This window comes from Leguminivora glycinivorella, chromosome 5 (genome assembly GCF_023078275.1).
Source record: "Leguminivora glycinivorella isolate SPB_JAAS2020 chromosome 5, LegGlyc_1.1, whole genome shotgun sequence".
In the NCBI taxonomy this organism is placed as follows: Eukaryota; Metazoa; Arthropoda; class Insecta; order Lepidoptera; family Tortricidae; genus Leguminivora; species Leguminivora glycinivorella.
In genome coordinates, this window is record NC_062975.1 from 6,905,304 (window position 1) to 6,929,846 (window position 24,543).

A 24,543-nucleotide genomic window follows, 5' to 3' on the forward strand; every position below is an offset into this window, starting at 1 on the left:
TTTTATATTATCAGCTGTTATTATATTTATGTCCTTCGTGATCTAGTGAATGTATAAATAATTGACGTACAGCCTGGAAAAAAGAATAGCAAATAATAGAGGCGCCACCGTCTATGCAAAACGGTTTGCATGTGGCAACTATTTTGACAGATTTCGACACTTTTCAATGACAACAGTTAAGTGTTGCTATGATAAAAAAAATTAGTTCCATTTCTACTTAGTCTGAGAATAAGAAAAAATTAAAATCACATTAATTACAAGATTCTTCCATTGACGATTGGCCTGACCTCCTATAGTATACTATATGTAGCAGTTAGGGACTCTGTCTTTGAACCGATGGTCCGAAAGTTCAAATCCTGGAAGATCATTATTTGTTTAATGAGCACGTGTATTTCCTGAGTCAGGGGTGTATTTTTGATGTTATTTAACTTTTGAGCTTGGTCAGTTTGTGTAAGATTGCCCCATGACTATCTATTTATTTCTACTATCTGTGCCCTAGTAAAATGTGTGCAGTGTTCGTGTGTTAGTGTAGCATATAAACAAGTTGCCACGCCCTAATAGGGTCCATGAGTACCTTGTTAAGACTATGTATTAACATCTTTTTTCAGTACAGATGATGTTTTTTTTACGCACCAGCGCGAGAAGTGTTTCATTATATTTCAGGTCGAAACTTCGGAGGGCCATCTGTACTGAAAAACGTCGTACGATACACGTGCGAAATGGAAATTCGTAACTCGTGTCGATTTAAAACACTCCCTTCGGTCGCCTTTAAATTTATCGCTACTCGTTTCGTACTTCCTTTTTTGCGCACTTGTATCGTAATGTACTATATTATCATAACCGGCCTGGCGTAGTCGGTAGTGACCCTGCCCGCTAAGCCGCGGTCCCGGGTTTTAATCCCGATAAGGGTATTTATTTGTGTGATAAGCACAGATATTTGTTCCTGAGTCATGGATGTTTTCTATGTATATAAGTATTTATATATTATATATATCGTTGTCTGAGTTCCCATACCACATGCCTTCTTGAGCTTACCGTGGGACTCAGTCAATATGTGTAAGAAAGTCCTATAATATTTATTTATTTATCTTTTCTCCATTCCAGGCAGAATACTTCGCTCGACACCCGAAGAGTTTGAACCCAGTACAACTGAATGACGTCTTCTTTTCTCTGCACGCCGTGTTCGCCACGCTCATTACGATTGTACAGTGCTTCATTTATGAGGTAATCACGTTAACTATTATGAAATATGAAATATCTTGGTTGAATATGGTAAGAAGGTAGGTCTTAAGGCTGTTTTCCGTGCATATACAACCTGCATGCAGGCGTGCACATTTTTTCCATTTTAATACTTATTCAATCATTTTTTTCATGCACATTGAATAAATAAATTACAAATTGATTAGATGTCCTGCACGTTCTAAATTTCTAAATTAATTTCTATTTCTAATAAATTATAAAGATTTCCTATTGAACGCGAGTAAGCGAGGAGCTATCGGCGATAGAAACGACAAAAAATAGTCGCTCCCGTGTAAATAAAAGAGAGAGAGAGAGTGAGCTCGCACTATCATTGCGTCTCTTTTATTTACACGGGAGCGACTATCTTTTGTTCGTTTCTAACGCCGATAGTTCCTCGCTTTCTCGCTTTTGGTGGGACCAGCTATCATGTTGCTCTTATGTTGACTAAATGCATTGAACTACTATGTACTACGTACTAGAAATGACAACTCGAACATATTCTGTGCGCCGGCCGGCAGCGGCGGCAGCGCGAGGCGCATGCGCGTGAAGCGGACCGTGTCATAGAGTAAGACTTGACCACCTAGACGCGACACTTTTAGTGTAGACCTTTGTTTTATACTTTGTGTGTGAAATACTAAGTAGTTTATTTTTAGCACTATTATACATTGTGTTATATTTAATTTCTACTCAGTGAAATAAAAATAAGTAATTGTTTTTTTCATAAATTTTAATTTCCTTTGATTAAAATTAGTTTTGTAAGAGTCTGTCGCTCAGAATAATAATCGCGCCATTCACCTTGTTTTACCTCCCTTGCACCGGTTTAACACCGGTTGCATTAAATACTATAATACTATTTCAGTTTTGTTGTCACTATTTTTGGTCCATAATGAGAATTATAATTCAGAAATAATTTAAAATCATGCTTATTGTATAATATTATCGCCTAAAATTCGTATTAGAACTGTGTAATATTCAAAACTATAAATTGAAATAAATATTTTTATATTATATATTGAAAACAGAATATGATCACAATTATTATACCTTATTACCTACATGTCATGTCTGCGCGATTCATCTATGATTCCAGTTGTCAAAATGGCGGCCATAGCATCGCGTTTAAGGGTCAACATTTTGACTTATGTAACATGAAGTGTAGTTTCTCAGGCAATAAAGAATATATTCTAGAATATTTTTAGAGCATACAGCTTAATTCAGAGATAATCAATTATTGCTATTTAATCGTTTTCGTTACCAATGTCACTCAGTGGCTGCTTTAATTTAGATAAGAAATTTTGGTGATGCTTATTTTGTATATTATAAAGTACTCACAAAATACCGTTATTTTTAGACTGAGCATAGCTCATTTGTAGTGTAGTGTCGCGACCAATAAGAATAAGAAAAAAGTTACTGTATGTATACAGGGTAATCCATAGGACTTATAATTTGACATATATTTCGTCATATTATAAAACAATCAGCTCATTGTTTTCGACCTCTGATCATAGGTCATGTCTTAGAATTCGTTTTAAGAAAATGTTTTGTATTGTTTTTATTATTAGGGTCCCCTTATATGTCAAAGCCTGACGCCGCGTCGGCGCGACGTCGACGAGGCGTCTTTTCATGCAGTTGGTCCGACGCTGCGCTCGCGAGATTTTTAATCGTACTCGTTTCTATTTACAGCGCGAGGATCAGCGAGTATCGCTAGCGGGACGCGGGATCCTGGGCGTCTTCGTCCTTGTAGCCGTAGTGACTGCCATCTTAGGCGGCGTCGGCACTGTGGAGTGGCTCGACTTCCTGTACTACTGCAGTTACATCAAGCTAGCCATCACACTCATCAAATATGTTCCTCAGGTAACTTGCATACGATTGTTATTGCGTCTGGTCTTGTAGTCACAGTGACGGCCATTCTGGCTAGCGTCGGCACCGTGGAGTGGCTCGACTTCTTGTACTACTGCAGCTATATCAAGCTAGCCATCACACTCATCAAATACGTTCCTCAGGTAACTTGCATACGATTGTTATTGAGTCTGGTCTTGTAGTCACAGTGACGGCCATTCTGGCTAGCGTCGGCACCGTGGAGTGGCTCGACTTCCTGTACTACTGCAGTTACATCAAGCTAGCCATCACACTCATCAAATATGTTCCTCAGGTAACTTGCATACGATTGTTATTGAGTCTGGTCTTGTAGTCACAGTGACGGCCATTCTGGCTAGCGTCGGCACCGTGGAGTGGCTCGACTTCTTGTACTACTGCAGCTATATCAAGCTAGCCATCACACTCATCAAATACGTTCCTCAGGTAACTGGCATACGATTGTTATTGAGTCTGGTCTTGTAGTCACAGTGACGGCCATTCTGGCTAGCGTCGGCACCGTGGAGTGGCTCGACTTCCTGTACTACTGCAGTTACATCAAGCTAGCCATCACACTCATCAAATATGTTCCTCAGGTAAATTACATACGATTGTTATCGAGTCTGGTCTTGTAGTCACAGTGACGACCATTCTGGGAGGCGTTGGCACCGTGGAGTGGCTCGACTTCCTGTACTACTGCAGTTACATCAAGCTAGCTATCACACTCATCAAATACGTTCCTCAGGTAAATTACATACGGTTGTTATTGAGTCTGGTCTTGTAGTCATAGTGACGGCCATTCCGGGTAGCGTCGGCACCGTGGAGTGGCTCGACTTCCTGTACTACTGTAGTTACATCAAGCTAGCCATCACACTCATCAAATATGTTCCTCAGGTAAATTACATACGATTGTTATCGAGTCTGGTCTTGTAGTGACAGTGACGGCCATTTTGGGAGGCGTTGGCACCGTGGAGTGGCTAGACTTCCTATACTACTGCAGTTACATCAAGCTAGCTATCACACTCATCAAATATGTTCCTCAGGTTATGTCTAAGATTCTTAGCAGTGTGAAGAAATGTCTCGACTCGCCATCTTGGGTGGTGTAGGCACCGTGGAGTCACAGAATACATAATACTACAAGTACAGAAGGTTCTCTCCCTTTGATATTCACACAATGCCGCCATTCTAAATTCATACCTACATTAACAAACGGACCGCACGCGAGCAGTCGACATTGAATTCGCGGAGTGAGCCGCCCCTGGTGGAGTATCGACTTTCTAATTCTGTGCTACTGCAGTTATATCAAGGACCAAATATGTCTCTCAGGTAAGCTACCATGAGCATCCGCCACATACCGCGAAGTATTAGGAAGCGCGCTGGTTTTGGAAAATGAAACAACACTTGAAAACATGTTTATAATTGTATATTGTACATTTTTACTCTTGTTTCGATTTTGCTTATCTTTTCGTCATCGGCGTAGCCACAGACCAATACAACAAGACGGCCCTTACAGGGCGACTCGCGGTCACCAAGCATACGACAAATCAGGTTTATAAAAGTCTGAACGCGTGCGACACCGATCAGTAGCGCCCAAGTATACGACCCGCTAACAGTGTTCGTGTCCGCTCGGGAAAAAATCTTAAATAATCAAATTTGGTTGCAAACAATGGTCTCTTGCAGCATAAAGTGGTGTGGCAAGTCTTCTAACACTTCTACATATAAAAAAGATGGAATAACATTCCACAGTTAAGTCAAATTAATTATTTTGTTGAATATTGTTTATTATCCGCGGAGTTCATTTATACTGGTCAATATGGTTGTACTGAGCGGCGCCGAGGCGCGTCCATCCCTTTTTGCCTAGTTAACAATGCGATATGCTATCCCTTTCACGTAAACGACTAGGGATGGGGCCATGTTAGTTTATGTCTGTGCGGGAACTTCGTACTACCGTTCGTACCATGTGCTACCATTTTATGAAATATAAAAGAAAGCAGATCTGTAATTGTGAATAATTATCTAGAATCTGTAGTGTTATTTAGTTGATTGATTAGTTTGGAATATTTAGTTGGTAATTTAACTTAGTAAACGTAAGTAAAAATGCACAGTTTAGTTACTAGTTACTAGAATGATTTTTATTGAGGTGCTATCACAATCATCATCCTCCTTGCGTTATCCCACTTATCCCGGCATCGGCATTCGCCACGGCTCATGGGAGCCTGAGGTCCGCTTTGGAAACTAATCCCAAGATTTGGCGTAGGCACTAGTTTTATATGAAAGCGACTGCCATCTGATCTTCCAACCCGAAGGGTAACTAGGCCTTATTATAATTTAATTATAATATTATAATTTGTTGCAAAACAAATTCACCACAGTACTGGTACCGGTACCATTGTCTATAATATACATGTCCCATTCCCATCCCTACTGCTAATCGTAAAGGCGCGCCGTTATTTGAAACTCTGTGGGCGTAGCACACTAGTTGGATAAACTTTATCGCGTCGGTGTGTCCCTATCGCAAGTCCCTAGTGCGAAAAGGACGACCTCACGTTATATCCTTTATCACGCGACCGTGCTTGCCTGCTGGAATCAAGTGTTTCTCAATTCATTCATTCATTACGCAATACCTAGCTTATTTTTTAAGCTAAGCTAAGCTAAACTTTTATTCAACTTGCCTTGTTAGTTTGTTAGTTTGGGTCAAAACGTAGAAGCTAAATTGACCCACTTTCCGGTTTCTGATTGAGCTGAAATTTTACACACATATGTAAATCACGTGATGCAATATTATGGTATCATGAAGCTGATCTGATGATGGAGCAGAAAGGTGGTCATAGGAACTCTGTTATGAAACGTCGCACCCCATCGAGTAATGGGGTTTGTATTAGAAACGAGGAGCATTAGATGACTGTTGAAAGAAAGGCACAGTCGGCGATAAAAGCTTGTGCCAAAAATGAAACTTTTTGCAAAAAACTTATTTTTCAGTAAAGATGGTGTTTTTTTTACGCACTAGTGCGAGAAGTGGTTCATTATATGTCAGGTCAAAACTTCGAAGTGCCATCTGTACTGAAAAACGTCGTACGATACACGTGCGAAAAGGAAATTCGTAACTCGTGACGATTTAAAACACTCCCTTCGGTCGTGTTTTAATTTATCGCCACTCGTTTCGAACTTCCTTTTTTACGCACTTGTATCGTAATGTACTATTTCAGTACAGATGGTGTTTTTTACGCACTAGTGCGAGAAGTGGTTCATTATATGCCAGGTCGAAACTTCGGAGGCTCATCTGTACTGAAAAACGTCGTACGATACACGCGCGAAAAGGAAATTCGTTCGCACTTGTATCGTACGTAATGTACTATTTAACTTCAACACCACAATGGTCAACCATCAAATGAAATGTTATGCTCCAACTCGCTCCTTAAATATCTCCATCATGTTCCAGGCCTACATGAACTACAAGCGCAAATCCACCGTGGGCTGGAGCATCGGCAACATCTTCCTAGACTTCACTGGCGGTTTCCTCTCCATCTTCCAAATGGTCCTCAACGCGTACAACTACAACGACTGGATCTCCTTCTTCGGAGACGCCACCAAGTTTGGCCTCGGCCTGTTCTCGCTCGTGTTTGACGTGTTCTTCATTCTGCAGCACTATGTGTTTTACAGGTCAGTTTGTAGATGGCGCTACTAGTTTGTCAGTAGAAAAGGGAGGGAAATGTATTAAAAAAATGCTTATAAGGCACTGATCATAGTTACTCGCCCAGTGAGCTAGTCTTTTATTTGCACGGGAGTGATTATCTTTTGTTCGTTTTTATAGCCGATAGCTCATAGCTTACTAGCTCGCGGTGGGACCAGTGCTTAACTGATTTGCAAGACCGAACAGGCTGCGTAGACAAGAAGTCAATCCACTAGGCTCCATAGTGTATCGTCCTCTCTTTGTCGCATGGAAGAGCGATACACTACGAAGCGTGAATGTTTAGTCACTTTTCTACGGGCTAGCACATAATAGGCTAGTTTCCTATACTGAAAATAAAATATTTTATACAGTGCACGAAATAAAGCACCACATAATTAGAAGAAAAATATGGACAGTAGTTATGTTTGGACATAATTTCTATTTAATACGTCGAAGAGAAACATATAAAGTAAATGAATTGACCGTGATGTGACTCAGTAGGTATTTCATAGTACCTAATTCCATATTAGCAAATCGTTTTGACAGTTCTTAAAAAAAAGTTGATTTGACTAGTAGGAAACTAGCCTATTCGCGCGGTAGTATCTCGCCCCGTCGTAGATCACAAGTCTTTTTTTAATTCTCATAACGACATAAGGCCGAGTAGTCTACGTGGCGATGGCACAATTTCGCACCAATCATGTGCTAGTCCTAATCTTATAAGAGTTTTGCGAAAAAAATGGAGGCACAAAGAGTTGACTTCTATTAAAACTTGGATTTATTACCTTTTTCTACTGACAAATTCAGTGTGTTTGAGTTTAGATGCCGGTGGAGTTGCCAGGGGTGGATTGGTTGGACCTAAAAAAATATTCGGTGCCTGTCAGGTGTCTGATGGTTCTATGAACCTGAATTTACGATTCTTAAGGCACGTAAAATTATAGTACTTATGAATGAATAAAATAAATAATAATGACGTGATAACACAAGATGATTCGGAAGCCGAATTGTGTTGGATTCATTATATTATAAACATGTAAGGTAAATTAGTTTGCTTTTTTTTTATATGACAATGACAATTAAATCTTCTTATGTAGATGTTTTCAATTAAAATCACGTTGGTTTTCTGATAACCTAATTAAATTTAACACCAAATAAATTATTAACCATTCCAAAACCTGGCAACTTGTATTGTTCGTTATTACGTCTTGTGTTTCGTTTATTGCTTCTTCAGTGAAAAGTGGATGATTTCCTCTTTTCTATTTTAAATCCACTTTTCATTTTTCGGTGTCGGGCTATCTAACATATACTTAAGACGCTCTATTAACACTGTACTGTACTTACTAAACTCTTCTTACTCTAATATATCGTTAAGAAACGAATTAAAATTTTCCACGAAGAATCGAAAAAGAGATAAAATCCACGTCATATCCACGATATACCTGATTCAACGCTAAACATGACAACGATGTTATGCTATAAAGAGCCAACACGTTGAACGAAGCTCATCAGAATTATAAATAAGAAATGAAACACTGAAATAAAAAAAAAAGTGCTGTGTCTACTTTGACTCAATGACGCATATGCCATGCCTCTCAAAACAGTCTATAGGTAAAATATATTCGTGGAACAAGAGACGTAAAAGGCAACGAGATGGACCAAGGAGTGAATGGGCGAGCACTAACAAGACTAAACACAATTGGGAGGCTCAAAGATAGATCACAAGACTCAGCAAAAAACACGTAAAGACAAAATTTTAAAGTGGAAAAGGGTGAGATTGAACTCACGGCCTCTGGATCGACATCGATTGAAGACGTTTTTACTTGTCAGAATGTTAAGACACCTAAAGACGACATGAAGTGGATATATATGAGAGAGAGTTCACGCAAAAAATTACATTGGTCACTACACACATTCTACACATGCGGAGAAATATTATTTGTGATTTCAATAATTTTAAAATTAAATCATAAACAATATTTCAACACGGGAACACAACCATCAAACACGCTTAGCTTTTACAACCGAAAAATGGGGTATTTAAAGTTATTTTTTTATGAAGTTAAAAGAAATGTGTTTTTGTGATTGATATTTCAGAGAGACCAACGATTTTGATGTAGTAGACAGTAACAGTAGTGACGAGTCGAGTCAAGGGGAAACGCGGAGTGGTGACGGGCGGGAGTACTTTTTATTGGTCCATAATTGGTATGTATCAGGCTTTTGTATTTCTACGGTAACGCTGGATTAAACCTTGTTCCGTACTTCTACTAACCTAATCTTAATTTCTTGTTTTAGTTTAACATAACAAATTGACTTGATGCCTGAGCACGATAAAATATTACTAGTTATTTTTGGCATAAAACCGTTCATCGATCATTGCACATTGAATTTTATTGTTAGTCCCACATAATCTTATTTTATTTGTAATAAATATTACATTCCGAGTGCTCATGTTTCTAGTCATTAGTTTTATATTACTATTGTATATTAATTATTTGTTTATATTTTAGGAATGCCGATGAAAAGAAGTACGATCTCAATGGCAAAGCGTGATGAAGGCTGGAAGCAGCTCAGGATCCTGTAGTTATAAAAATTAGGTTATTTAATGTGGTTGATAGCTTTATTGCAATGCCATACACTTTTAACTTATCCGCCCATAAGTCTACCTAGAATTATGTCTAGCTTGCTCAAGAAAATACCTGAAAGGTACCTATAGATTTCTTCCTTATTTGTAGCTAAGATATATTATATTTTTAGACATTGGTAGTAACAGGGACCAATCCAAATTTGTATAGATTAATAATTGACTGTTTTGACTGTATTTTACATTAGGTAGGAAAGAAATTTCAAATCGTGAATAATATCATAAATATATTTGTGTTGTTAAATTGTTATTGAATGACACGGTCATTCGTTCGAAAAGATCTGTGATGACATTATATTGAATGGCGCATTTTATATTAAAATGTGTACATTTCGATGACATTTTATTTTATTCTTCAACTCAAAATATGACCGGATATTATTAAAAAGCCCATCCTTTTCCCGCATACCACATTTAAATTAGGTCTTTATTTGTGTACAATTTTAATTAGATCAATTAACATAGAATTAAGACGAACGCTGTAACTTTTCTTGTTTATAAATAAACGAATTTTGGCTTTGCTGTGTTTTCCTTCTCCCTCAGTCCAATTTAGACTAGTTTATTACTATACTTAATCAAATATATATATAAAAAAACATAAACATTACACTACATAAAGCAAAACAACACACGAAAAATAACTTGAACTATGGCTATGCTCCTATACATACCTATATACAGATTTTTTTAATAGACACAATGATATTATGAGTATTTTTGTATCGACATATTTCGGTAGGTTTTCATATAGGAAGGTATCAACGCAGGATCGAGATAAGTGGCGTGCTCACGTTTTGGAGGCCACGATCCTCCTTGGACCACAGAGCCATATTAGTTAGAATGAAATACAAGCACCTCAAGAAGGTGGCATTCCTGTTTGACGACGAAGCCATTGCGTTAATTTTAGAATATGACAGAAATGAATACTCATACATCTCAAGATAGCTGCACTCTATTCTTTTTCGACTGCAGACAAAGCTACATGTGAATACCGTAAAACCGAATGTTAGGATATTTATACATTATCTACCTACGCAATTTTGTCTGGCTTTGTAAGAGCTGAAATCTGGTCAGGTTTTGCAAAAAATAATAGTTATAAGGCGAAGATAGGTATTTTGCGGTAGGTAGTAGTAGGAATACTAAGTACTGCGTAGAGAGCTTTTGCGGATGTCGTCCACTCAGTAGTAAGTGTCATCCGTAGCAAAATTGCGGGTCACAACTGGATGAGACTAGCTCAGAACCGGGATACATGGCGTACTAGAGGAGAGGCCTATGCTCAGCAGTGGCCGATAAAGGGTTGACATGATGATGATAGAGCTTTAGTCCGTTTTCACATTATCCGATCCGATATCGGATGTAGGAAGGATTTTAAAGCCAAAAATCAAAGATGGTGGTTTAAATATACCTATGGAATATCGATTCTACCTCCGATATCGGATCGGATAATGTGAAAACGCACTAAGGGTCACCCCATATAAGAATCTCCTGAGAGTCTAATCAACTTTATAGCTGCTGATCGACACTACGAAGGTGCAACTGTCGCGCCATTTTTCATAGTGCTGATTACATACCGACGGTCAAAAGCGCTAGTGTGGAGTAGCCCTAAAACAAAATCTAAAGTTAAAGATTTTCTAAAATGATAAATGAAAGTTTCAAATAGTCATGACATTTCGTTAGCAGACAATAAAGAATTTATAGAGGTAAGTCTGTATAAGTGAGTGCCTAAGTTGCCTAACATTGAATTTGAATATAGGGGTAGATGAAAGGTAGCTAAAATCGGACCACGATAAAGGATTAAGACGTGAAATGACAAAATGCGATAATATCATTATCAGTACTAAAATTAAAATTCTATGACAATATGACATGAATGTAGTGTTGTGAATTTAAGCTTTGAGGCGTAAACTACAAAACTCGAGTCGCGACTTCTGAGTCTTTAAGCCTCGAACCTTAAAGCCTCGACCATATAAGCCTCAACCTTATAAGTTTGCGTTGCTGCTTACGAGCACAGAATCCTCGAGTCTTTAGTCCTCGAGCTTTAAAGACTCCTAAGCTTTGAAGGTTTAAGTCTATAAGGTTTGTAGCATTTAAGTCTTAAGAGCTTTTAATAAACTAGATCCTAAGGTCAACAGAAGTAAAAAAACAGGCCAAGTGCGAGTCGGACTCGCCCACTCAGAGCTCCGTACTTTTTAGTATCCTGAGATACATGAGATACAGCGTGGTGACGTGACCGGGCGGACGGATATCTGAGTCTTAGTAATAGACTTACGTTTTTACCCATTGTGTACGGAACCCTAAAATCTACCAAACCGAGAAGTCAAATTAAGGGTTAAAAATAAATACTATCTGCCTATAAAGCTCGTTGTTTGAGCTCTTTAAGCTTGACACAGGCCTTCGACGTTTAGGGGGCTAGAGCTCTCACTCTTAAGAGCTCATAAAAAGCTTGAGTCGTTAGGGTTCTGAACCGTTTCTGAGCTAAAACCTTTAACGCTTGAGTCTTTAAAGCGTGAACCTTTAGGGTTTGCAAGTCTTTAAGGTTTAAAAGTCTTCAAGACTAGTCTTATAACAACACTACATGAATGACCTTTCCTCCCTTGTTTCTGTTGAGAAGTTCGCTTGGGACTAGGACTATTAAAGATACCTTTTTATTTACCTACACTAAAATATTATTTTCGGTTGAAAAATTAGAAATATTATTTGCTGTTATTGGTCATGGTTCATTAATATTTCTTGTACCTATGTGGGTAGCTTTTGCACATGGTAATTTTTCCTCAGTCACTCGTTGACCACGAATGCTGTACTGTTCGAAACGTCGGGATGAATTGTAAATTCATTATACGGGGTATAATCCGTTTCCATACTTTTATTACACTAAAACAGTTCATTAACCTTAAAACCTTTGAAGAATTGTATAGGTTAACAGATAAACTTGACAAAAATATCCATTATTATCTATAGTATGTTACTGACGTTACTGTATCAATATTTTGACGAACATTTTTCACCTTATCTACGGGTAAATAACATATTGTTTGTTTGGATTCTCCTATGTTAGTTACTAACGTAAATAGATCCTAGGTGAATTATTAGAATAATAACAACCGACAGGTATACACTTTAATTCAACAAAAAATGTGTCAATTGAAAGGTATTGTTTTATGTAATCAAAAAATAAAATAAAATAAATTGCAAAAAAATCTAAGAAAAAATTTAAAGACACTTAAATTTTCGTATCTCACTGAATAACTCCAAAAAACGACAGATAATGTACAATGTGTATGTATGAGTTTTTAAAATCATGAGGTATAATTTATGGGGTCTGCATCTATCAAGTTTGTATAGATGGCGCCATCAAAAGTTACAGCTTTCTCAAGTGTTATATTCTCAAAAACGTGGCTTAAACATCTTAAAATGCTGTCCTGGGCAACAGTATCCGATAGGAAAATAAAAGTTTGACATAATTTCATCACGTACCGTCTGGTAAATACTTCGAGCGACGAACCCTATTCTAAGAACCATGATGATTTTGAATGAACAGATCTTGTCCGATAGATCGACTGGTGTTCGTCGCATACCTACGTACTGATTCGACCGCTGTCTGTCACAGAATTGATACGAGTATTAATAATCTGATAACAATGAACAAAAAAAAAGGCCAAGGAAATATTGTGCAGTGTTTAGCTGTCTTAACACTGTAACAGAACAAGCGTCTATGACGAGGAAATGGACTCGTTATTACATATAAAACTTACGGCGAATCAACTTTTCCTTGACCAACTTTTTGGTGCATATTTCCTTCGGGATTTCATTGAATATTTTAACAAATAATATCTTTGATGGTTAATCACATGTTTAGTTACGTCATCACTGATAAAATTCACTATTATTTAATGTAAAACAGGTTGGAAAAACGTATTTATCAACAAACTACGTTCACATGGACGAAATACTGACATTGACAGTTGTCAACTGCATAGCGTTCCGATATTATGTCTTGGTTCCAATTACAAGTCAGAGAGGTAATAATGACTAATATTGATTATTATACTTCCTGAATATATCATTCAATGTAACAATTAATAACAAATGTGATCTTTCATTGCGAAGTCACTTACTAAATTGATTTAAACAGTCTTTCACAAAATAATATTTACGTAAAAATATTTACGGAACACTCCACTATTGGACTACATAGGTATCAATACCAATAGCTCTGTCTCTCTCTAAAACAGCTGCAATCTGCACGTGTTGATAAGCGAACGTCCGCGTGATGATCGTGAACTTTATTACGTAGGGCGTATGACTTAGTAAACAAAGCATTTATGATCTTTTTCTTATGTGCGCGATTTAATAGCCGCCTAGTCGGAGATAAGTCGGAGATAGGTCGGATGTCGGAGATACGTCGGAGATAGGTCGGAGATAGGTCGGATGTCGGAGATAGGTCGGAGATAGGTCGGAGATATGTCAGATGTCGGAGATAGGTCGGAGATATGTCGGATGTCGGAGATAGGTCGGAGATAGGTCGGAGATATGTCGGATGTCGGAGATAGGTCGGAGATATGTCGGATGTCGGAGATAGGTCGGAGATATGTCGGATGTCGGAGATAGGTCGGATTTAGGTCGGAGATATGTCGGATGTCGGAGATAGGTCGGATTTAGGTCGGAGATATGTCGGATGTCGGAGATAGGTCGGATTTAGGTCGGAGATATGTCGGATGTCGGAGATAGGTCGGAGATATGTCGGATGTCGGATGTCGGATTTAAGTCGGAGATAGAGGCTATAAAAGGGTCCAAGCGAGCCGACGCGCGTCATTCTTAAAATATCTACAAGACTAACAGTGTCTCTGGCTTTCGTGTGTTATACTGGTGAATGAAGTTGTTCTGCTATTGTTTCTTTGTTTGTTTTTACTTGGAAATTATTCTAAGTGATTGTAAACTTTGAAATTGTGTCTCTGTTTGATTGTGCGGGGACAATATCGTCGTACAGTTGAACTTAGACCTGTGGTAGAATTGCTTTACCGTCAGTTGTGGGTTTATTTTAGTGTTCTATTATAGTGTAGTTTTACGTTTTAATTAAAGTGTAGTGAAGTTTTCTGTGCTTTGTTTCATGAGTGCCGTCAAGCAATACAAAGACTGGGTCGATGTATGGCTGGTGCTTGGAGATAAGTCTGTGTTTGGTTTTGTAGGGAGTAATTCTTGCAAAACTAAGCTTAGATTATAGCACGTAGAGGAAACTTCATTCGTTTATTTAGTTGGTCAGTAAAATTGTATTTAGTAATTTTCTATGGGGTTATTTTGTGAAAGTTATAAGCCAGATCATTGTTTGTGACAGACTGTTGTCCGGCTAAGCGCTTTATACCTTGCGGTGTTAAACATAAGGCGTTTAGGAGTCTTTTTGTTCCAAGTGGAGGCTTGGACGCTTTTCTATACTTACAAAAGCGTATTTTCTCACCGGTCTCAAAGAGTCCAACTGTTAGATGGAAGTGAGGACTTTCACGATTGACGAAAGACATTAGGAGTAATCCTTGCTCACTGAAGTCGGCAGTATTTGAGGCTGGGGTCCTATATATATTTATATTTATTTACTCGGTGCTCTAGTCCATGCTGGCGTTGGTCGCTGGGGATTTCGGTTGTGATCGATCCACATCTAAGTAAAGTTGATCGCAGCTGGGTCTCCCATGTGGCTGGTACTGGTGTGTCCTAGAATACTGGATATATACACGGATAGGGCGATCTACTCTCTGTTACCCTAGCCCGCGGGCAAAAGCAGAGGGGGGGATCAGAACTCAAGCCTATAGGTTGCCTATCTCAGCTTCGCTGGCTGAACTGTACAGCTTATGGTAGGGATACACTTGTGCATATTTTGAACATTAGATCTATGGTAAGTGACGGTCTTTGTTTCAGATATGCTAGAGTAGGGAAAACGATAGGATTAGGGTAGAGTCACACACTATTTCTATGAAAGTAGAGTTCTTTTATGATTGGTCTTGGAATATAATCGGTCAACGTGTATTGTGGAGAAATAATTTAACTACTACTATTATGGTTTTAATGGACTTTAAATGTGGTGTTTACTATCTTAAAATATGTGGTAAAACTGGTAATTTATAAAAACTCTTATTACTTAATTTATTTGAGTGAAATTAATAATTGTGGTAGCAATTTCTGATTTTTCGGTGTGGCTGCGGGACACTTAGTGTTGCTAACTGGTTTTTCAAGGTAAATTCTATCAAGTTGGTTAGGGAAACAAACTATTCTTTGGAATAAAAAGCATAGGTTTGTTATAGGGCCCAGTGGCATGCGAGCGCCGTCCACTGATGGAAAGTCAAAAGCTTAGAAAAGTTAGTAGACTTAGTTCTTATAAATGTTAGCAACTGCTCGGTGTTTCGATAAAACATTAGAAAGATCGAGAAGTTATGGTCTATTAGCAGTATTGGGGAAAAGGGGGGTTTAGCTAGGGAAAAAGGAACAAAACAAAAAAGGGGTTAGTTCGTAGATAGATAGCCCTTCAGGCTTACTTGCTTAGGATCCTAATAAAGTGGTTTGATCAGGTCAGGGGTCCCATACCGTATCGCAAGCCCTTGCCCAAGCCGGGACCACTAATAAGGCGTAGCGGATGATTACCAAAATATTTTTTTAATATTTATTTCATGTATGTTTCACTCACTAACTTTTATTCTAAAATTTCTTCATCACGTCATTAATTTTCTCACATATAACTTTCTAGGCCTAAATCTGATAAAATACTCTTCTATAACACTATATTATTATGCTACAATAACCTTTATTCTTCTTTAAAATATAAATAAATAAAATTTTAAATATTAGTCAAAAATACAGCTGATACTCATTAAAGGATCTAAGTTATCGCGGTTCACATCGAAGGGTTCTACTTATTCACGCTAGACGATCACAAGGCCAAATTTACGGGGTATTTTTAAAGGGGGGTTAGCTATACTGTTGGTTAGTCAAGTAAGTAAGTAAATAAGTAAGGTGAGTGGAGGTTTAGTTACAACACGAATTGCGAACCAAATTTAACTTTATTTAAGCTCCCTAAGGACGATGAAAGGTAAGAACTGTTTTCATATTGTTATTATTATTAAAGGTTTACATCCAATTACCATTACTTATCATTATATGATTGTACTAATAAATAGGTTTAATACTTCTAAGTAAAAACTCCTAACTAGTTACACGCGAATTTATTAAAATTAAACCTACATACCACTAAGACATATCTTAGGTTTATTCGAGCTAAAGTAGAGCAATATAAAAAAGGTACTAGTTAAATATTAAAATTATATTATTTTTTTAAAGGAGACTACCCTATATCGTCAGAAATGGTGTGAGTTACGCGATAGAAAGAGAGCGCGCTTCTACGTCAATATAATTGTAGGCATTTAGCGTTGCGCGGTCGGAATTTCAACTTAATAGTATCGTAGCGCGAGTCGTTATTTCTTTAGATGGGCTGTTGGAGTGGGCTTTCTGTACTTGTACTAATATGTATTCTGTGACTAAGGACGATGCCTTTCTTTAACCCGTCCCATATTATAATCGTAAAAAAACATTTAGTCGAATTGAGAACCTCCTCCTTTTTTTGAAGTCGGTTAAAAACAAAAAACCGCATCGAAATTCGTTGCGTAGTTTTAAAGATTTCAGCATACACAGCGCAAACGACTTTGCTCTATCCTCGTAAGACCCAGGCCAGTTTTTAACCGACTTCAAAAAAAGGAGGAGGTTCTCAATTCGACTGAATATTTTTTTTTTGTATGTATGTTACTCGATATCTGCGAGAATCTTGAACCGATTTTCAATCGATCAGGTATAACCCCGAGATGGTCCCATTGGCACCAAGTTGGGGTCTGATCATGGGATCTTGGAGAAATCGAGGGAACTCTTCAAATATTATAGGCACATGTAATGTTTTTAGTGTATTTTTCAAAGGTACACCAGTATTTACGCCTGATGGTAATAATTTTTTGTGGCTGAGCTGATGATGGAAGGTCTACTCCTCAATGGTTAGGAGTTCAAGGATAATTCTTTCACTACTGTACATATATTCGGACTGATACATATAATATCAATAGGAACCACTAAAAATCAACAAATAAATAAACTTTTTAACAAAAAATAAAACCGCCTTCAAAAATAAGCGCGTTACAAAAACACGGAGAAACTAAAAAGCAAAAAATAATAAACCTTTGAATTCAGATTTCTTATCGTATTGCAGTAATCTAAACATCCAAATCATAAACAAATCAATTATTTTTGGAGTCGGGGCCAGCCTGCGTATGGTTGGGTGGGCCAAACAGGAAATAGCAAGGCGACGAACAGGTCTGGTACCGACTACAAAAATAATTGATTTGTTTATAATTTGGATGTTTAGATTACTGCAATCCGATAAGAAATCTGAATTCAAAGGTTTATTATTTTTTGCTTTTTAGTTTTTATGTAACCGAACAAAGTGCTACGAAGAGTTTTAGTTTGGGAAAAAACCTTGTCCACCTACGCGCTCCTGCTACGCGCTACGGCGGGCAGCATAATGTTGGCGCAAAACTACATATCGGAGTCGTATGCGATTCAAATAGTGAATTACGATACAACTGTAAAAATACTACTAAGTGTAAAAGTACTATACATATTGTGCTAATTTACCGCAATGGTGTCATAATTAGCACATTACGTAGGTACCTACCTAAAGTCGAAAATTGGTTAAACGCTGTTCGATACATACGCCAACAGTCATAGTCACATATTATTCACTTCAAGAAGAATCTAGAAGAATACTTTGCGAATCCCCGAATAGATAGCTCCAACTCTTGAGTTTTGTATTTTTGGTGCTTGGTTGTTAGGTATAAATATGTATGTTGTACGTTTGCATGAACATTCATTGCATGTACAAAATACTTGCCTGTGATTTTAAATATGTCTCAGGCCCTTGAGTACCAATTCATAATTTTTGTGTTGTTGCAATTAAATATTACGTAACGAGGCATTATTAATGTTTTTGTTGACTTCAACTTACAAAAATTGACGCCCGAAAGCTGCAAGCTGCGATTAAAGACGGACAACTCAGTGGGTTTTACTGAGTACATTTGACACGCTAAGTAGATACGTTTGCTTGATCTATGGTATATATGACCGGTCGGTCTGGCTCAGTCGGTAGTGACCCTGCCTGCTGAGCCGCGGTCCGGGGTTCGAATCCCGGTAAGGGCATTTATTTGTGTGATGATGAGCACAGATATTTGTTCCTGAGTCATGGATGTTTTCTGTCGCCTAGCACCCATAGTACAAGCTTTGTTTAGTTTGGGGCTCGGTTGATCTGTGTAAGGTGTCCCCAATATTTATTTATTTATCTATTCGCGGATTAGCAGTCATCGTCTAGATTTTGATTAACATGGATTTCCGCAAAGTAACGCCTGATTCCATCGATTACGTAATGTTAACTCATTCCCTACCAGACAAAAAAGACGCACTACGTCAGAAACCGGTCGTAATTTATAACCCCCTTGTATGGCGAGAACCCGCCCAGCGTGGTTTTCGGCATCTGGGCAAAGTTCAGGAGAGCCCACCGCCTGGGTTCTTAGTTGCGAAAGTGTTAACGGCTCTTTTCTTTTTACAGGGAAGCGCGTTACATTCTTCTCCCCGGGACTTCGAACGAGGACCAAGAAAACGCAGACAGCCCGTCCGACCACGAGTACTCGCAGGCCGAGTCCTATCAGGGAGCGCCGGCTGACGGATAGTGAACGTTACACGGTTAGAACCTTTTCGAATAGACGGGTTCAAACACGTCACGTTGGACGTTTGCCGCGCGAGCAATCGAGCATATTGGCTTGCGATGTGTCTCGCTGAAAGGTGCGTGAGTGGATGAGTGGACCCTATTGGTGCTTAGTAGACAATTTGTAGCAAAACTTTAAACCAATTTTATTTTAATGTAAGCGCAAACTTTATGTAATCAACAGTGCGTGTGATCGTATCGAACATAAGTACTCATTGATTTAAGACTATAAATAAATGGCGGTGAAAAACAAAACATTTTCGTATCTTACGTTTTATTCGCGGGTGTTTATCTAAGTGCAATAAAAGTATTAAGATAGTATTCAAGTGGTCGAGATGAAAGTATAATTGACAAGAAAAGTGTTATCAGACATCAGTGATATCGCGGGTGTGACGACAGAGCTCGTGACAACGGACAAATAAAGAGAAGACTGAAGATTACCTACAGTTGTAATTACTTCGTTTTTTTAGCATTAGAAAAAGGTAAACAATCTTGACGTATGTTCATATTAAAAAACGTCTTTATAAAAATGAATAGGTAATTAGGTACTTAACTATTAAGTACTTATGAAAGCAAAAGACATGATTTATAATACTGTACAAAAAACAAGTCAAGTTCACTTACCTTTTTTCTAATGTTAAAAATACATAAAAAATCTAAGGGCCGGTTGTATCAAACCGTTTGTCACCGTTAAAGCGTTCGTACAATTTTATTGTATGGGAAGTTTCGTAGACGTCTGCTGCGTGAGGTTGATGTGTCGGCCAAATGTGGTTGATGCAACTGGCCCTATTTGTTTTGTTGCTATATTAATCATGTTTCTATCCCGGTTCGATATGGCCGGCCTATAACCGTCAACCACTTTGTTTTCTCTATATCGCTCAAGTATGCAATAAGTAGTTATTTGTTTTACAAGGGGACAAAGTTGTTGTTTAACCGCACGTGCCAATATTGATACCCAAAGCAAGCGAAAGATTCCAATATTGAACCGCTAGCGTAGCGAGTGGTTCAAAAAGTGGAATCTTGAGCGTTGCGAGGGTTTCAATGCACGAAGGTTAAACAAACTTTGCCGCCGAGTGAAACACAAAATTTTTCACCACACCAACAACATACTGACCTTAAAACATCAAACTAAATCAAATGCATCAATTAATTCAATATTTAGGATTAAAAATCATCATTTATAAGTAAACTACCAGCCAGCTTAAGTCAGCCAGTCAGCTACATCAAGTTAAAAATTTGTATGAAATTACTTTGCACTCTTGTGGATAAAATTCAATTTTCTGTTTTCGAATAGCAAAGAGAGCCTTTACCAGTTGGTGTGGAGAAAAAATAATTATATGTAGCGTTTCAGCGAAAAGGGACATGCTTCATACTAGGTTATAAGTTATAAGAACCTTTATATCAGTATTTGTGTTAAAATTTTATAGTTATTTGTTATACAAGGGGGCAAAGTTGTATTTTAACACACGAGAAGTAAAATACATTTGCACCCGAGTGTAATACAAAACTTTTCCCCTCACTATAGCGAGGAAATTACAACGCAAAAATTGCGTTTATCACTGCTTACAGTAGTTCCACAGGTGGTAAATCATCTTTATTACTAGATTCACCTACTTTTATAAATTTTAAAGCAGTTAATTTGACTTTATTCAAGGTCAAATTACTTTACCCACTAGTGGATAAAATGCGTTTTTACCCGCTGGTATTAAAGGACAAAACACGTGTTTCCGAGCTAGTGAGGGGAAAACATACTTATAGCTTAAAGGTTCTTGAGGCCGGATAGCCACAAATTATTTTCTCTGTATTACTCGGAAACGCCATGCGTCACGCATGATGTGCGTTTTCCTACACGAGTATGTTATTTTTTGCATCGTGTATAAATAAGAAATGCTTGGCATTTTGATATCATTATTATTGTAATTTTTAGATGTAATAGGAATCGTAATGTTTGTAAGAAGAGGGGTAAATAAATATTAAGTGGGTAGGCGTTCTAACTACCACAACACGTACAATTGTGATATTGTCGTTATTGTTTCTTTTTTATATTTATTATGAATTCAAAGGTCTTATTCTAAAATCATTCCATATAAATTATTTTGGTATTAAATTACGTGCAAGTATGAATCTCAGTTTTTGTCTATCAGTTTATTGTAGATATTTATATTGTTTAAGTGTTAATTCTTTAGAGAACATTGTATTACTATTACATAATTATAGTTAAGAAAACATTATTATTTATGTTGTACAAGTTTAAAAGATCGTAAACTGTACTAAAAATATATGCATGTACAACAGGGCTGGACCTACAAGCTAGTATAACAGTACAAGTTTTACTAATAGGAAATATGTGCCGTTATCTGGGTAAAGGGACGACTTTCGATCCGGAGGTCGCGTTTTCGAACCCCGGCTTGTACCAATGAGTTTTCGGAACTTATGTACGAAATGTCATTTGATATTTGCCAGTCGCTTTTCGGTGAAGGAAAACATCATGAGGAAACCGGGCTAATTCCAATAAGGACTAGTTACCCTTCGGGTTGGAAGGTCAGATGGCAGTCGCTTTCGTAAAAACTAGTGCCTACGCCAAATCTTGGGATTAGTTGTCAAAGCGGACCCCAGGCTCCAATGAGCCGTGGCAAGTGCCGGGATAACGCAAGGAGGATGATGATGATCTCGGTAAGCGCCATTGACAATAAGGTCCCTTTACCCAGATAACGTCACAAATTATGGCAATGTTCTGCCGCTATAGGGTAAAGTCACATCTATGAGCATCGATCCCCATTTTGTGTGTGAGAAATCGCTCGTTAGTATCAAAATGCGTTTCGTTTGACGTGTTGCTTCCCTGTCATACTCGTACTTACGTGCGAATTTACATGTGCAACAAAGAGGCAACATGTCGAACAAGGTTCGCGGTGGGCCCTCCCAACTGTCCTATATTTGGCGACATACCAACTACCTAACGCTGAATCCCCTTGCAGTTTATGTTACCTCAGTAAAGTAAAACAGATAAGTGATATTGTTTACGTTGTTTAATGTCGTCACAGTTAGACATAAATAAAAGTGGAAAATTCACCTTCTTGGTCTAAGTTTAAAATTGCCCAGATTGCTGGTGAATTTCTAAGGGTACACACGTCGCCTGAGTGTGGCTTGCCCCTAATATGACTTGGAACTTCAGCAAGCGTTTCAGAAGCATAAAACTTTTACAATAGATGTCGCTAAGATACCAAATACCTATAGGTCCATTCGCCGTATTTGTTGGCGTCTTGGTAGCTCAGATATCAGATGGTTGGGTCGAGGGTTCAAGTGTCACACAGGACGATATTTTTTATTTTTTTATTTATCTCTAAGCCGAATAACATCGTTTGCAGACGTTTATCAATCTTCGTTCTTAAATCAGTTTTTATATGTTGCAAAATTAAAATTGAATTTTTATGAATTATAATAAAGACTGTCGTGAAAGTTTTCGTATTATTTTAACACCTATTATTAATAATTCCAAATTCTTGTGTTGTTCATCATTATCGATAATTGCTGCGTAATTCGAATCCTATAGGCCACGAAGAGAGCACAACCTTTACACAGTAATCGTCAATGTATTTTCTATGGCAAATAGAGCAGGGTGTCAATAATACAGGGTTCTAAAGTGGCCTAAGATTCAAATTGATTAACCGTTCGTACTCGTAACTGGGGGCGATTTTTGAATCTCGCATACGGGATTTTGTCACTAAAATACCGGTTGGAAACGGTGACTTGCTTATTATTTTCAGTGACAATTTTTTGAATTCGTTCGAATTGGAACGTGTGAGATTCAAAAATCGGCCCGCTGAATCTAAATAATGTCGCCGTCAATATTTAGAATTTGTAAACAAACCTTGAGAAAATGTCTTTAGTTTCCATTCTAACTCATCAGATACTGGCTACATCCATGTGTTATTTAATCAATTCATCTCACATTATGATCCTCAACCTTTGATATAATAAAATTTGGGGTAAAATTATTGATATTTTATATAATAGTTTGTTTACATTGTTGACAATTTCTATTGACGGCGATTTTATGAGAAAATTCAGGTTCAAAAACAATGAAAAAGGTAAGACGGTATCTCTATTAAGTCTAGTACCTAATAGTACCTAACCACAAAGTTTAAATTTTGAAGAAAACCCCGACATTGAGGACCGATTTCCATCAAACATCCTAAGAACACCGACAAATTCATCAACTATCAAACAAAAAAAAAAACTATATTGAAATCGATTCATCCGTTCGGGAGCTACGATGCTACAGACAAATTTTATACAATTATATACACAAAACGCCAATTACCTAAGGAAAGACCTAAGCCCTCCTACGTGTATACATACAACACGGCTGGTCAACTGTACTGCCGTGAATGTGGTCTAATTTTTAAGAGCAAGTTTGGCCTGGCTAGCCACATATTTAAGAGCTCACAAGAAGGAAAACTCTTAACTGCTGAGGTCGATCGAGGTGACAATCCCACTTCTGATGTCGGATCGTGGGCGTATCATACCAGAACCGTTGTCAGGACCTTCCGTAGTTGTTTATGAGAGCTTTCAATGAAATACTATGTCCATATCATAGAATTTACTGCACAAAACCGATTACACATTGAATCATATGGTTAGTAATACATTTCGCCTATTATTTCGAGCAAACCGACGGATTAGACCGATGAATTTCCAGCAACGCAGCACTCCTCAACCATTTCCCTTGCAGATCGATTGACAGCCTCCAATCATCTGTTCATCATCTGTTTTTCGATTCTGTTCTTTTAGACAGTAGCGTCCTCTCCTCTCTGACGTTTTGGCAGAACTCAGTCGAATACCAGCCAGGTTGTGCAAAGTTGTAAAATATTTGTTTGTTTGCTCTATTTGTCAAATATAGCGTTATAAAACGTATCTAAAACCACATTTTAGTCATTCTCCGGCATATATATGTATACACGTACTCAGGTCTTTCCTTACGTACTTAATTGGCGTTTGTTGTCTAATGTCGTGAGGCGATTTTCCTCAAACAATTTAATGGATTCGAAGATGGTAGACCGCCAAGATGACCATTTAACAGGGAGCTTCTCCCAACGTGCAGGATCGATAAATTTTTAATGCGTGTCAGTGGCGGTACAGCCATATAAGCCCAAAAGCCGGGCTTGCCCTAACATTTTTAAAATCGCGCGCTAATATTAGATATTATTAAGTTCTCCATAAGTGAAGCTCACGGCCGACCGACCATACGGTACAGACCACAGCATGTTGCCATGTTTTGCCGTGGCGCTAGTGCAGCGCGGAAGAGCACGTTCACTACGTTCAGCTATATCTTGCTCGCTCGCACTCGTTGGCTTGCAATGGGGC

The 24,543-nt window shown here is 38.0% G+C and overlaps 1 protein-coding gene across 4 annotated transcripts in view; it reads left to right on the top strand.

The window, feature by feature from the left end:
- The window catches only part of LOC125226143 (cystinosin homolog), a 68,417-nt gene extending 49,229 nt beyond the window's left edge, over nucleotides 1–19,188 (top strand). For 2 of the 4 annotated variants that reach the window (XM_048130034.1, XM_048130033.1), the window contains 5 exons: nucleotides 1,105–1,224; nucleotides 2,923–3,093; nucleotides 6,533–6,753; nucleotides 8,855–8,962; nucleotides 9,268–9,920. In XM_048130034.1, coding sequence (XP_047985991.1) covers nucleotides 1,105–1,224; nucleotides 2,923–3,093; nucleotides 6,533–6,753; nucleotides 8,855–8,962; nucleotides 9,268–9,310 — 663 coding nt within the window. In that variant the 3' untranslated portion in view covers nucleotides 9,311–9,920. Of the gene's footprint in view, nucleotides 1–1,104; nucleotides 1,225–2,922; nucleotides 3,094–6,532; nucleotides 6,754–8,854; nucleotides 8,963–9,267; nucleotides 9,921–19,023 lie in introns of those variants that run through there. The other 2 variants (XM_048130035.1, XM_048130036.1) reach the window with 2 other exon arrangements.
- Nucleotides 19,189–24,543: the final 5,355 nt, after the last annotated feature.